Here is a 16460-nt window from a genome sequence, read left to right as displayed (position 1 = left end):
GTTCCCATTCTCAGCCTTGCAAAGAAAAGACAAAGGAAAAAATACTGAGAACTGTATTGTTGCTTTGTTACTTCTGTGATTTGTATATTAGCTCTATTTAGAATATCAGTAAGCAACTAACAAAATACCCAAGGGAAAGAATAGGATGGCTGGAAGTTGAAAGATGGAAGAAACTAAAAAAGATACTCAGCTAGAAGGATTTTGTTTGATAGCATTTTTGGTAAATTTAAACACAACAGTTATTTTATTTACATCTAATTAAGTATGATATCTTTTATTTTCAAATTTATATATTATCTTTAGTAAATTACAGTGCTCATTACTCAGTGATATTTAGTTTTGGATTGTTGGACAATTCAAATAATATATGTTTTTAATAATCTGTAGTTTTGACAGTCTTTTCCAAAACAGACAGTATCAATACATTTTGGTTCATACTCTCTCCACTCTTTGAATATATTGACTATTCCTTATGTTATATGTTTTGCAAATTATTTCCTTATTGAAATGTCAGGCAAATTTCTTGTCTCCTATATTTGTGTGCTCTAAATTGTAGAATATCTGACTACGGCAGTGTTAGGTTAAACTTTATTTAGATAATATAAGACTTGTCATAAATGTTTTACCCTAATGGCTAACAACTGTGATGGCATTGCATAGCTGGAAAATGTGTTGTGTTGCCGTGAGTGGTGATGCTGATGCATCCTTGCAGATTCTGCAACATAGTCACTGCAAGGATCAGGCCTCCTTCTAAATTTGAGATAAGAAGCTCAAATAATTAACTCTGTACATTTATCAGACTTTTTTGTTGTATTTGTTCTAGATAAAAATTCTCTCTTTCACGTATGTTTGTACATATAAATGCTAATTGCCAACATATATACAGAATCAGAAGGCTTTTATTATTTTTCATTTCTAGAGTGTTGACCAGGAATGCAACATTAAACATTATCAGTACCTTAAAATTACCATTCAATTGTTTCACCATATATAGAACACATGAAAACATGTTTTTGGTGCTTGTATCAAGATTTATTTTCCTTTATCACTGAAGTAACAGATTCAGTGAGAACCTTTGTTTGACCAGTGTCGCTGTCTGTATCTAAATCTGTCATCTGTATATGTACCATGTGTATCTGTATCTTAAATCCACACCCATACCTGTACCTACATCTGCATCATTATATCTCTATATCTATAATCTATTATCTATGTTAATGAGCCTTCTCTACAACTCTATTTTTTTGTTGATATAACATTTTCTAAAAGTTTGTTAATTGAACAGTAATCACCACTGTGTGCAGGAAATGCAAGCAACACAAAAACAGGTAAAACTATTATTTGTGTGAGGTGCAATGTGTGCTTTGCACTTCGGACAATAATAGTTTTACCTGTTTTTGTCTCTCTAGGCCACTTGTGAAGAATTCTTTCCCATCACTGGGAAGACAGGCCCCTTGGTATTTCAAACTTTATATGCCCCAATACAGGGGAATGCCAGGGCCAAGAAGCATGAGTGGGTGGATACTGGAGCAGGGCGGAGGGAGGGTATAGGGAACTTTCAGGATAGTATTTGAAGTGTATATAAAGAAAATATCTAATAAAAAAATGGGTAAAACTGCCTTTTATGACCTGTGGTTTAAAGTTACACATCGCCAACTGCTACAATATTTTTCAGTGAAGGAGCTCACAGAGGTCCACACTGGTTCAAAGGGAAGAAACAGAGATCTTGCCACTCAAGATATGGATCACAAATAAAGAGGAAGGGATGCATATTTGTGTTCTTATCTTTAGAAAACTGCCAGTGTACTGAAAGGTTAAACAACAAAGTGTATTCCTTTTGTTTACATGTGTCCACTGTGTCCCTCAAAAGTTACAGGTTCCAGATCCTAGCATCTTTCTAACATCTTTTGTGTAACTCATGTCAAATATAGTGTGCGGTGTAGATCTGTGTATTGCTAATGTTACCATCATAGCTTTCCATGAAAGAATGCTAAATACCTAAACCAGCTCCTTGGATTCAGTTCGAGCATACCAGGCAGATTGTTTCAGTGCTGTCTATAGTGACCCCTGTGAAGTTAATTACTCTCTAAAGATCTTATATCTACAAATAGTCACATTCTTGAGTTGTTATGCTTAAGACTTTCACACACGAATTACTTGGATCACCACATTTCAAATCCATAAAGGCTGTTAGATATCAGTTTCCATATGTTAATAGAAAACAAGTAGTTTTCATAAATTACTTATATAAGGTGTGTGTTTATGTATATATATATATACATATATATATATATATATATATATGTCTGTGTGTCTGTGTCTGTGTCTGTCTGTGTCTGTGTCTGTGTCTGTGTCTGTGACTGTGTCTGTGTCTGTGACTGTGTCTGTGTCTGAGGCTGTGTCTGTCTGTGTCTGTGTCTGTGCCTGTGCCTGTGCCTGTGTCTGTGTCTGTGTCTGTGTCTGTGTCTGTGACTGTGTCTGTGTCTGTGACTGTGTCTGTGTCTGAGGCTGTGTCTGTCTGTGTCTGTGTCTGTGTCTGTGTCTGTGTCTGTGACTGTGTCTGTGTCTGTGTCTGTGTCTGTGACTATGTCTGTGTCTGTGTCTGTGTCTGTGTCTGTGTCTGTGTCTGAGGCTGTGTCTGTGTCTGTGTCTGTGTCTGTGTCTGTGTCTGTGTCTGTGTCTGTGACTATGTCTGTGTCTGTGTCTGTGTCTGTGTCTGTGTCTGTGTCTGTGTCTGAGGCTGTGTCTGTGTCTGTGTCTGTGTCTGTGTCTGTGTCTGTGACTATGTCTGTGTCTGTGTCTGTGTCTGTGTCTGTGTCTGTGTCTGTGTCTGTGTCTGTGTCTGTGTCTGTCTGTGTCTGTGTCTGTGTCTGTGTCTGTGTCTGTGTCTGTGTCTGAGGCTGTGTCTGTGTCTCTGTCTGTCTGTGTCTGTGTCTGTGTCTGTGTCTGTGTCTGTGTCTGTGTCTGTGTCTGTGTCTGTGTCTGTGTCTGTGTCTGTGACTGTGTCTGTGTCTGTGTCTGTCTGTGTCTGTGTCTGTGTCTGTGTCTGTGACTGTGCCTGTGCCTGTGCCTGTGTCTGTGTGTCTGTGTCTGTGTCTGTGTCTGTGTCTGTGTCTGTGTCTGTGTCTGTGTCTGTGACTGTGACTGTGCCTGTGCCTGTGCCTGTGCCTGTGCCTGTGCCTGTGCCTGTGCCTGTGCCTGTGCCTGTGCCTGTGCCTGTGCCTGTGCCTGTGCCTGTGCCTGTGTCTGTGTCTGTGTCTGTGTCTGTGTCTGTGTCTGTGTCTGTGTCTGTGTCTGTGTCTGTGTCTGTGTCTGTGTCTGTGTCTGTGTCTGTGTCTGTGTCTGTGTCTGTGTCTGTATGTGAGAGACAGGGAGAGGGAGAAGGGACTCACTATGCAGCTCTGTAACTATTCATATATCCATATAGCCAGGATTGACTTCCAACTCACGGGCATTATGACTTCCAACTCATGTGCATGTGACACAGCACCTTTTAAAATGCTTGCTTCATACTCAATATTTAAAAACCATTAACCTTTTTAAGGTTACATTTGCAGGTACAGGATTATTTAGCCTTCCTTAACTGTAATAAAGTATATGAGTCATAGTAGTAAAGTATGTAACCATACAAAGAAAACTATCTACTTACTGTTTTTACCCATTTCTCAAGAGGTTATAATTTTATTTTAGTATATTTTTAATTATGAAAACTATGTTAAAAAGAGGTATTCAAAAGCTGAGACATAAAAACTATGTAGTTTCAAGAAATAAATTTTGTAATATAATAACTGCCCAAAGAATGTTTTACAAGATGAAAAACAACTGCTGAACACCAATGTGGGACCCTATTGTGAGATACCAATGCAAGCCCTGGGAAATAAACCTGGCTATATTTCAATGTTGTCTTTTGTTTTTCATAGCTCTGTCTTAGTATCCTGGATGTAATTATTTCCATGCATATTTCTGTATATTTTTTCTATTCAGTTATTACTTCAAGGTATTAACCATTTCAGAATAATTTATTCACATACTTTGAAAATCATCAAATCCATAATATCATTAAATGAGGTATTTGTAAAATAATTAAAAATTTTAAACACCTTCCCAATCCATTTGAAGATCTTCTATCAGGACTTCTGCTGATTCTTCTCATCTACCTGCACTACCTGTGTCTTGTTTTTGTTACATATTGAGGATTGTATTTTGTCCTATTAAAAGAAAAAATAAATAAACAAGTAAATGTGCTCTGTGCCTGTGAACCTGGAGTAGACATGTTAATCCCTGTAATTCCCACTCAAGGCTTGTCTCTCCCTTTCCAATGCTCTCTCCCCTCTAGTGCTTGCACCTCTCATTGCCTCTCATGCTTTAATTGCAGAAGTGTTGCCTTGAGCTGTCAGCCCATCATGCCCCTGTCAGTATGGATTACTCATGCTGACTATAGAAGATAAAAGGCCAATCTTGTTGCATCTTCATTTAATAATTGATCTCAATCCCTATTAACTTCAGGATTAAATTCCAACGTAGAGTCATTGATACAATTTTACAGTGCAGGCAATGCTTATACCTCCAGATTGTCCCCCTTTACATTTTTCCTGTTTTATCTAGGCCAAGCTCTATTGAATTGTTTTTTAATTTCTCAAAAGTACAAGACATTTTCTCCCATCTCATTGCCTTTTAGAACACACTTTCCTATGTTGGGCCTCCATCTTTTCTTTCTCTACATGTTCCACTTCATTTTCTTATTCATTCAACAAATGTTTCTGGGTTGTTTGTTTATTCGTTTGTTTGTTTTTGTGCCTGAGTTGTGGCAAGAATGACTGAGACAGCTTTTTGAAAAACTATTCTAACTTGTGAATGTTAATTTTGGTGACTGTGCTTCTTGTATGTAGATTGTCTACCCAGTCAAACAAACAGAGTCCATGAGGTCAATAATCGACATGAGGTCATGGGTAGAATTTACACTATGAGAACCTATGTTTCTGCATCTAGAAATTTCGTCAAAAGAAACAAAGCTTTAGAGAATTATTTAAAGAACTGAGCATGGTGCTGGAAAATGTAACACTTATACTTAGAGGATCAAAGAGATTATCGGGAGTTTGAGGTCATTTTCAATGCTATAGGGAGTTTGAGGCCAGCCTGGGTTACTTGAATTCGTGTCTATAAATAAGAATATCTGAAGATATGTACATATTACTCAATTGACCTGGAAGAAAAAGTTCAAGGCTTCCAATTATAGCCACTGTGTTTTGAGTATGGAAGAGTGGTGGCAGATGAAGCATTAGCATCATGCACAGCTTGACTGTGCAGTTCACATTTTTCTAAGTTAAACATCCTTTGCCATAGGTTAATGTATGAGGCTCCTGCTTGCTTCATGTTCTCTGTGCAACAATACACTAATTTCTACATCAGTTTAAAGGGGAGAAGTTAGCTCTGTTCTGTCCATGGTCACTAGATGAAGCACAATGAGACCTGGGATACTTCATCAATGATGCTTTCCCTGGCAAAGAACTAAGTGCTGAGTGGAAGAGCATATAGCAGATGTTTCAGTGGCAGGAAAGAAATGCTACTGCTCAGAGCATTGTGATGGGTACACCAGAGGAGAACCAATCCCAGTTGCTCTGAGTCTTAGGCTGATGGGAGACTCTGTGGAAAAGGGCATGAAACCTCTTTCTGTTCAAATGTTCAAAAAAATCCAGTCTTCAAAACTGTTCCCTCCTAGTGCCAACCACTTTCTTTTGCTGCTGATTTTAACCATATGATCAGATAAAGCCTATTTTTGTGGCCTATAACTTAGATTTTGTGTGTGTGTGTGTGTGTGTGTGTGTGTGTGTGTGTGTGATAGTTTTACAGACTTCCTACCTCCTCTTACTCATAGATCTCTGAGCTTTGAGACAAAGGATGTGACACAGATATCATGATTTTGACTGAGTGCCCTAAGTCATTTTCTGTCTAGTTGTGAGTCTCTGTATTAACTACCATTTGCTATAGGATGAAACTTCTCTGTTGTGGGTTGAGAGAAACAGAGATCAATATATTCTGCAACCATTATGATATTTTCCTTTTAATTGAGTTAACTTTTAATCAAATTTATTCTAAAAGATAAAAACATGGATTCTTACTAGTAAAACATGTTTTTATATTTGCAATGAATTTTAAAGCGTATTACTCTTTATTAATTGATTATTAGCATAGAGACAAATTTATTAATAACTGTGATTCTTATTTTTCTTTAATTATTTTATAGTTTAATTTTCTTTCAGAATCCAGCAACATGTCAATGATTTTTCCTGAGCACATTTAAATTTATCTTTATCTTAAGTAAGAAATTGTATGATGTTGTATCAGAAATACCAGACAAGCATTATTTTTAAATGTAGATTTCTGGATACCACTAACATCCATATTGTTTTGTAAAGTTCTTTAAGTGAAGAAAAGTTTATTAAATTTCTATAAAAATCATATTATTATACCCCATTAACACTGGGAATTTTTATGAACATCAGTTTTAGTGTCATTTAATATATTGTTAAGATTGATTTTAATAAAAAATTCTTGTTCCATTTACTGATATTTATATTATTCTGAAAATTTTTTACTTACACTTTTTTTTGTAAAATTCAAAATAATATACATTAGTAGTCAAATCCAATTCCTACATAGAGGAGCTTACATCGTGGTCAGTACAAGATACTGATCTGCATTTTAGGTATGCCCATCACATCAACTTTTCCTGGCCATGTTCTTATACTTAAGACTAGTCCTAAGATCATTCATAGTGTATTTTAAGGGAGTACTGCTATTGGTTCCTGAGTGGTACGTTTTGGTACACTCATGCCCTTGCCTAACCTGCATCCCTATGTTCTATCTGTGGTATCGTGTTCACTCTCCTGTATTCTCTTTCTCATTTGCTTCTTTCTACATTGAATAAGAGGCCAATTTATTCTTTCATCATTTAGTTATTGAAATGAGTATTCATATCAATGATAACAGCATTTACATTCAATTCAAAGATCCTTTCCAGTTCTTTCAATATTTGTTTCTTTCCCATACGTTCCTTTTTTTTCCTGGCAAATTTCTCTTTAGATAATCTGCGTTTGGAAAATACTTCACAGGTTCATCACTGGCTTGTGATCAATATTAGTTACCTAATGACCAGTAATCCTCAGACTCTGAAAATGTCCACACATGTGCTGATTGTGGTCTGAATTTCTCTTTTTTAAAAGGCATTTTTATTAGATATTTCTTCATTTACATTTCAAATGCTATCCTCAAAGCCCCCTATTCCCTCCCCCCGTCCTGCTCCCCAACCCACCCACTCCAACTTCCTGGCCCTGGCATTCCCTGGTACTGGGGCATATGATCTTCACAAGACCAAGGGACTCTCTTCCCATTGATGGCAGACTGGGACATCCTCTGCTACATATGCAACTAGAGACACAGCTCTGGGGGGTACTGGTTAGCTCATATTGTTGCTCCTCCAATAAGGTTGCAGACCCTTTAGCTCCTTGGGTACTTTCTCTAGCTCCTTCATTAAGGGCCCTGTGTTTCATCCAATAGATGACTGTGAGCATCCACTTCTGTATTTGTCAGGCATTGGTATAGCCTCACAAGAGAGAGCTTAGAAAGGGCAATTTGCAAATTCATCTGGAATAACAAAAAACCTAGGATAGCAAAATCTCTTCTCAATGAATTTGTCTTTTAAACAGTGGAGTGTAGACTGAAGAGTGTGGTCACTTTGCCCCTTCTTAGAATTGGGAACAAAACACCCATTTAAGGAGTTGTAGAGACAAAGTTTGGAGCTGAGACGAAAGGATGGACCATCTAGAGACTGCTGCACCCAGGGGCTCCATCCCATAATCAGCCTCCAAACACTGACACCATTGCATATGGCAGCAAGATTTTTCTGAAAGGGCCCTGATATAGCTGTGTTTTGTGAGCTGTCTTTTGTGTGTGCCAGTGCCTGGCAAACACAGAAGTGGATGCTCACAGTCAGCTATTGGATGGATCACAGGGCCCCCAATGGAGGAGCTAGAGAAAGTACCCAAGGAGCTGAAGGGGTCTGCAACCCTATAGGTGGAACAACAATATAAACTAACCAGTACCCCCCAGAGCTGTGTCTCTAGCTGCATATGTTGCAGAAGATGCCCTATTTTGCCAACATTGGGAAGAGAGGCCCCTTGGTCTTGCAAACTTTATATGCCTCAGTACGGGGGAACACAAGGGCCAAGAAGTGGGAGGGGGTGGGTAGGGGAGTGGGGGGTAGAGGGTATGGGGAACTTTTGGGATAGCATTTGAAATGTAAATGAAGAAAATACCTAATAAAAAACAAAAATAAAAAACTCAAAAAAGAAAAACAAACTAACAAAAAGAAGTAGGGGAACTTATACTTTATACAATTTAAGATGATACATCAGGCTAGCAATATTTTGAGCAATGTTTCTGGGGTGATTCCTGTTACTTAACTAAAGAGATCAATAGTAATTTGTATAAACTAGAAACATAAAATGAAGATTATATACATATAGATTTAACTTAAGGAATATATAGGTTAAACATGTAATGATACTGCAATTTTTTTTTTCCGAGACAGGTTTTCTCTGTATAGCCCTGGTTGTCCTGGAACTCACTTTGTAGACCAGGCTGGCCTCGAACTCAGAAATCTGCCTGTCTCTGCCTCCCAAGTGCTGGGATTAAAGGCATGTGCCACCACTACCCGGCATGATACTGCATTCCTACGTAAATTCTGTATGAGATAGAGTTTTAAAATCACATATGACCGTTCTTAGAAACTGGAGCCTTGATTTCCTCTCACAGGATGTAAGCAAATTTCTATCACAACCTTGTCTGGTTATTGTGAGAAATGTCAGCTTTAGGATGAAAAAGTTCATTTAGCTCCAAAGATCTTAGTGCAGTCTTCCATGGCAAGGGCAATCATAGCAGCTGGAGCCTGACATTAGCTGTTTCCACAACTAGGAAGCAGAAAGAGATGGATGCAATCCTATATTCAGCTAATTGTCTCCTTTCCTGAAGACCAGAACTCTAGGCATGGAATGGTGATGCCCATACCCAGTGTGGATTTTTCCACCTTAGTTAACCTGATAAGTGCAATTCCTAACAGGCATGCGCAGAGGCTTGACTCCTACAGGGTTGCTGTTCTTGATCTTGTCAACTTTGCAAGCAGTGTCAACATAAGCTCAGATTAATTTGTCAGTGGATTATTTTCACACAGATTTATTTAAAAAATAAAATAGAAAAACTGGTTATTGGATGCATTTCAAGATGAAGTATAGCAGATAGTAACTACAATGCTTTCTACCCCAAGGCTGTTCCCTGGGCCACAATGTTTGGCTCCCAGAAATTTTTGATGGGAGTGCAGCCAAACTAACACATTAACATTTGCCTTTTGAGACCCAAAAAGGAGAAGTGTGTTGAGTGCCCCTAGATTTATAATCTAGAGAGTTTTGAGAAAACAGTATTGTTTTAAACAAAGTTTAAAGTTTGTGTGGATTTGCTTTGCATTAATTTATTATTAATATACTATGAAAATCAATGGGCAAACTTGTAAAATCATATGTTTTATGGATTTTAAACAATTGAAACATTTGTTTGGGGGAAAGTAAAAGAAAAGAAAAGAAAACTGCTCATTAGTATCTAGTATACAGAATTCAATCATATCCTTAGGCATATCCTAAGGACAGTTACACCATCTAGGTGCTTTTCTAGGCCAAACCTCTATGTGAAATTACAAGATATATATATAAAAGTACAAGGATATTTATACCTAATAGAAATACCTCCAAACTGGAAATAACATGTCTATTATAATTGAATGATAAAAACTATTTTATTTATCTAAAGGAAAGCCAAAATAACAGTACATTTTGTGGATGGTTCTTACAAATGCACATGGAACAAAGGAAGGCATCGTTTTAAGAATGATGACAACATTTATGACACCACTGTAGAAAAGTCAGTCATGCAAGTTGCCTCGTGGTAATATTATGATAAGAATGGATGAGCTTTGGGGGCTATAGCAGGACAAGAAGGAGACCACAGGTGTGTAGGCACATGGTAATGCATGAGCGCTTTGATCTTGGCCTTGATGAAGCAACTGAACTTTCCTTGTGGAGCCTCATGAACTACATGTGCCATAGCATACAATTCTTACGATTTGGCAAATAACTTCTTTTTCAGCTGCTAAATATTAGCATACATTTTTCCCTCAATGTGGCTATGAAGCTAAGTAAAACTGCCCAGGATTGTCCAGCTAGCTAGGGGAAAATATATTGTAAAAGAAAACTAAGGATAATCTAATATTAATTCTTCCTGAACCTAACTGAAAATATAAATGTGAAATGAGGAACACAAGAACAGGCACTACGGGACTTTTAACGTTTACAATTCATTGTTTTCAAACTGCAGTTTGCCGGGAAGATTCCTGCCACTCTGTAATGTCCTGTGCAGCCGTTCTTCTTAGCCCAGTGGATCCAGGAAAAGAAGTGAATATGCTAGAAGAACCAAAATGTCCTGAGCCTTCCAAACAGTAAGTTGTCATTTAAGATTCCAGGTGGTAGGATCTCATCTGAGCACTTCAAAGTGGAGAGAGCTTCCCAGACATTCCAGCATATGATGGAAGTGGCAGAGTATGGGTGGGTAGAAATTTAGTTGGTTCAAAATAATTAATTTTCAACAAATCACTACTATCTACTGCCTTGACTGTCTGACCTGTGTCATTTAAGTTTTATTTTGGAGTCATGTTTTCGGTGTTGGGTCCACAAGCTAAGCATTGTGTCTATATGTACACTGTTCCTGGATTAATTATTTCAGAGTAGCAGGGTTGTAGACTAAAATGGGATGAGTTTGTATTTTTGTTTGTTTACTCATTTTCTGTGTAAACGTGTGTCTATTGGTGTATGTGTACTTTTGAATAGAAGTCTACAGAGACAGAAAGGGAGTGTTGGATTCCCTAGTGGTTGCCAACTGCAGATATGGTTAGTAGAAATCAGTCTAGTTTCTCTGGAAGAGGAGAAGGTACTTGTAATTGCTAAGGCCACCCATGACCTCTGAACTCAGTTCTTAGTATAAACTTATTTTAAATCTGGCTTAGATTTTACAAGGAGTGCAAATCACTATTTTAGAAATTCCAATAAATTGTCATATACTAAAGCTTTACGTTATTGAAGTTTGCTGTGGGACATGATATTGCATAGTAAGAAGTACAGAGGTTTGCTAACTATTGGTTTTGTTGCCTTCCTTGATCTGTATTCTGGATGTCATGGACACATTCATTTTGTGAAAATTTGTCAAGGTAGAAAGTGATGATATCAGCACACATTTCCCCAAATATATGTTTTAGCTCAAAAAGAATATTTAAAGGTTACAATCATGCAACTATAGTTTATGTATTTTTTTAGATAAACAACACTCAGAGTTAAATTTAGTTTTATATATTAATTAAGTGAAAGACTTTTATCCTCATAATGGCTAATGGTGATTAAAGTCATGATAACAAATATACATAATCATAAACATTAAATCACAGCCATTTCTGATAAAATATTGAATCAATGAAAGGGAAAATTTGGTGCTGATTTTCCAGAGAACATAAGACTATGCCAGATATAATGTCTTTGAAGAACAAGTGACATGTGATATATATTGTAATATGTGACTATATGAAGCAGGCAATAATTATATGTGCTCATAAAATATGCAATGTGTGGTGATATATGATCTGTGATGCTATGTGTTATATGACTTGTGATGATATGAAATAAAGGCAGTATGTGGTGGTATGTGACTTATGATGCTCTGTGGTGCTAGTGAAATCAAGAGATTTAGCATGATGCATGATATGTGTTGGTATTTCATATGTGTTGATGTGTAACAAGTAGTTTTATACGATAGGTGAAGCCATATGGTACATGATGATATATGATGTGGTATTCCATGTGATACATGGTGTTAAATAATATGTGGTGCTCTGAAATATATGTGATATGTGTTGATGAGTGATATATAGCGATATCGATTATGTGGTAATGTGTGACATGCGATGTGTGATATGTAGTGATATGTGAGATGTGGTATGGGTTACATATGGTGACTTGTGGCACTATGTGTTATGTGATGGTATGTGATATGTGATGTGCATGTTGCCTGTGTTTATTAGTGACCCATCATATTCATGAGGGAAGGAATCTTGGCACATCCAAAACAGAACTGCTCTTTGCCCTGGTTTGTGTTTGCTTACCTTTGGCCTGCCTATCTTTCTCCCTGATGTTATGCTCCCAAAGCAGTTTCCTACAACACAGTCCTATTTGATACTCTTTGTGAAATCAATTAGGAAAATCCCTAACGTTGCACTCAATAATACTGAATCAAATGAAGCAATGCATGTATTTGATTGCATGAAGATATTCACTATTAATATTCTCATTATAGAGGAAAGAAATACCAAGCAATTCAGAAAGTGGTGATTGTAATCCAGTGTTAATGCGATATGAAAGTGAAATCCATTTAGCTGCACCTAATGGAGTTTAAGTTTTAGGATCCAATAGTCATCCTTTGTCTAATTGAAAGAAAATTGCATCTCTTATTTGCCCAGTAAGTTACATTAGAAAGCGCAAGTGTATTTTCATGCAGCATGTATGAGGGTTTACATAAGTTTATATATAGTTTTAACTTAGATCTTAAACTTCTTAGATTTTTCAAGGACTTACAAGAAAGCTGACTAATAGAATTAATAACTTCCTATCTCTAGCCTTTAGCTGTTTCATAAACAGTCTTATTTCAAATCCTGTTGTGAGTGTGTGTGTGTGTATGTGTGTGTGTGTGTTATTAGGCAGCAGTAACACCCTGTAATTTCTGTTCTGTCTCTATCGCTTTAGGATCGATATTCCCATTTAAATGCTCTCTGCCAACCATATTATTAACTCACATAAATGTTACTTGTGTTTACTTTTTGTGTCATAAAACTGATCAAATCTGTTTTGTTTTTGTACATTTATCTGTCCATGCTTCCATTTCTCCATCTGTTAATTATGGTGACAAATTGACCCTCACGGTGAAGGTATAAATGTATTACTCCAGAAGAAGATAGATTTTACGTCCCTGCCTCAGTATCATCTGTTACCGTTATGGATGACCTTGTATATAGATGTCTAATGCTTAAAGTTGCTGTCAAGACATCTCGCTAGGTGTCTTACCAGAATCCTCAGTCATGACCAAAGCCAAATACTGGCCAGCTTTTTCTCTGTTTAAGTCATATAGCTAATCTCAGTTACATAAAGCCTTATTATTTTTTTAAATCTTGGCTTTCCTTCATTATAATATTTCTGCAGTGCAACTGCTACTAATTCATTAATACTTTAATTAATGTAATATTAATTTATATTTGTAAGAGTTGAGCTGATGCAGAAGGCATTAGTATCTTACATACTTTGCTAATACAAGTCCACAGTTGTGACTAGCAAGCTATTCAGATATCATGTATTTCCCCTTTTAACCTATGAAGTTATCCATCAATTTACAATATATGCCATGTAAGCCATGTGCCATTACTTTCAAAATTAATTGGTGTAAGTTGATGAATGAGCACAATGTAAATGCAAGATTATTAACTGAAAATTGCTGAATGCCAAAGCAAAGCATCTTCTGGAAAGTAATGGTGACTGGCTTATACTATTAGAATATAGTGGGTGGAAATTTCTAATATATTAGGGTGGAACTTCAAACAGAGCTGCCAAAGATCATTTTATCTGCATCTATCCATATCACTAGACTGTCTGTAGCTCTCACTTTTTCTAGGACTTTCATTTCTCAAATGTTTCCAAAGTCTCAGCAACAGCCAAAACAGATGTTCATTTTTCCATCACATCCAGTAGAGAGAGACAGTTTCTCTTAAATGAAAGCAAGTACAGATATGAGTGCCACTGGCTTGGATTGTTTGAAATAACCATTCAGACACAATATTGGTCATAATAGTTTTTATGCATTGGATTCTTATGAAGCCTGGGAGACTCAGTTACATTGAGAATAAAAAGCATACTTGAAATTTTGAAAACATTGGTAAATGAGAACAAAAGTAGGGAAGAAAAGTTATAGTAATGTATAAAGATAGAATTCAAAGTAATAAAGTATGCTTAATTTAGGTTGCAATTTCATTTTAAATGGTAAAATTTTTATTATAGTAAATTTAAGATACTGAAATACTTAGGTACAACATATATATCTTTTTTCAATAAATTTTACTGACCTATTGTTGTTTTTCTGGTTGTGCTACTTGTAAGCAGTATATAAAATTTTCTTAATCTTGATTTGTGTGTTTTATTATTATTTATCTCATAAGACAAGGCCTGAAATATAATAATGAATAGGAAAACAAGATATATGTGTATATATATATATACATATATATATATATGTATCATGTACTTTGTAATTATTTTTACAGCATATATATTAGCTAAGAACCTTTGTCACATATTTTAGAGATAAGGCTACTAGAGCCAGCTAATACATTTTCATTTTCCATAAGTGAAAAATATGCAGAAATATTAGCTCCCAGTATAATAATGAAGTATCTGGGTTCTGTCATCTGCGAAGGGAATCTTGCACGCCTTGTATCACTTCTAATTCCGGTGGGATTACTGCTTTAAGTACTTCATCCTCCTGACTGTGCTGACTTCTCATATAAATTCATACACCTTGGAATCTCTGAAACAGAATTATAGTGGCATAATTTAAAACTCAGAAAGTCTTTCACTGGGCAGAACTGGAATAATTTTCTTCATAGGAGGGCTTCGGAGTATTTAAGGTTATAAATAAGAAAGAAGTTTTAAGAGAATACCTTTTAATAACATTATAAACTAGGTAGATTTTAGAAATATCCTATCTATAAATAACACTATAAAGCCAACATATATTCCCTGTCTAGTATGAGTATAGTTTTTGTACAAACATTTCTTTGTTTAACATTGGTCTAGTTTGTTAATATATCAGAATAAAACAATGCAAAGCAATTCAGAACATTGGCACTAATTATATTATTGTGTTAATATTTTATTACATAAATTTGCAAGTCGCAAAACATTTCATGGCCATGGAGCTTATATACCCAGTCCCAGTCAGGAGCAACTATGGTTAGCACTTCCTGTTTAGAGCAAAATGACAGGAGGAAGCTTCTCTTTCCACAAAAAGGCAAGGGAAATTTTTTGCATTATATTAGTAGAGTTCTGAGGTTTGCTTTTGTCTATAGACAATCTTAAACAAATAAAGCAAATTAAGCAAATAAAGCTGCATATTTAATTTTGTTTTATAATCTTTTTATATGTATCTCAACAGGCTATGGAAATAATAAATTTGCTAGAAAACAGAAAATTCAGTCTGGGCAGGTGGCTCACACCTGTGAACTCAGCACACTCACACAAAAAACTGCTCAGAGTGTGAAATCATCCTGGGATATTTAGTAGTTCCCTGCTTCAAAAAGAAAAAAAAATATGTAATCTGAATATTACACAGTGTTCAAATACTCAATCCCATAGAAGCTGAGTTTGAAGCTTAAAAATTAAACTTTTTATAATTCACCAAAAATCATAATATAAGCTCAGGGAGTCTTGTGGAAGAGCTGGAAGGAAGGATTGTGGGACCTGGGGGACAGAGACTCCATAAGAATACCAAGAAAGTCAACTAACCTGGACTCTTGGGGGTTTCCAGAGACTGAACCAAAACCAAAGAGCTTACATGGTCTGGACTGAGGCCCACCCTACCCCAGCCCTTGTACATATGTAATAGATAGGCAGTTTGATCTTCATGGGATTCATCCTAACAACTGTAGTGGGGTGGGGTGGAGGGTAGGGGCTGTTTCTGACTCTGTTGCCTGCCTATGGATCTTACACCAGCTAACTAGGCTCTCTTCTTTGGTCTCAGTGGAAGAGGTTGTGCCTAATCCTGCAGTGATTTGTGCCAGGGTGGGTTGTTACCCAGGGGAACCCTTCTTATTCTCAGAGGAGAAGGGGAAAGGGGAGTGATTATGTGATGGGAGGGAGGCTGGGATCCAGATGTGAGGTGAATAAATAAAATATATAAAATAAATCATAGTATCAAATGTATGCTCACATTTACAGCCATGCACACTTTGCTTCTGTGTGTGTGCTCAATAAGCAGCATGCTAAAGAGCACTGTCTGAAATGGACATAATATCCAAGCTTGGAGGAGAATGAAACTTTCCATCGGTGGTTCTGGGTTTGACCTTGTGCTCTGTTAGAATTCTACTTGTAACCAAAACTGATATCCACATATGCTCTGACTGTGTATTTGAAATGATGAAAATTGTAGCCATTGTAAAGTTGGATATACAGGGAAAGGAAACGTAAAGTATGGTATTAATTTTCTATCTTTTCCATACTTTAATTTTATACCCCGAAACTCAGGCTATCTGAAAGTTATGGTTTATGGCT

The 16460-nt window shown here is 36.5% G+C and overlaps 1 protein-coding gene across 4 annotated transcripts in view; it reads left to right on the top strand.

Moving 5' to 3' along the window:
• The window catches only part of Ccser1 (coiled-coil serine rich protein 1), a 1169843-nt gene that overhangs the window by 238429 nt on the left and 914954 nt on the right, over positions 1-16460 (top strand). For all 4 annotated transcript variants that reach the window (XM_029478490.2, XM_021165504.3, XM_085840568.1 and 1 more), the window contains exon 5: positions 10423-10543. In XM_029478490.2, coding sequence (XP_029334350.1) covers positions 10423-10543 — 121 coding nt within the window. The remainder of the gene's footprint in view (positions 1-10422; positions 10544-16460) is intronic.

The sequence above is a fragment of the Mus caroli genome, unplaced genomic scaffold, assembly GCF_978045245.1.
Source record: "Mus caroli unplaced genomic scaffold, Mus_caroli_1 scaffold_7, whole genome shotgun sequence".
Taxonomy (NCBI): Eukaryota; Metazoa; Chordata; class Mammalia; order Rodentia; family Muridae; genus Mus; species Mus caroli.
The sequence above is the reverse complement of the archived record's forward strand: the minus strand, read 5'-3'. Positions and strand labels throughout refer to the sequence as shown.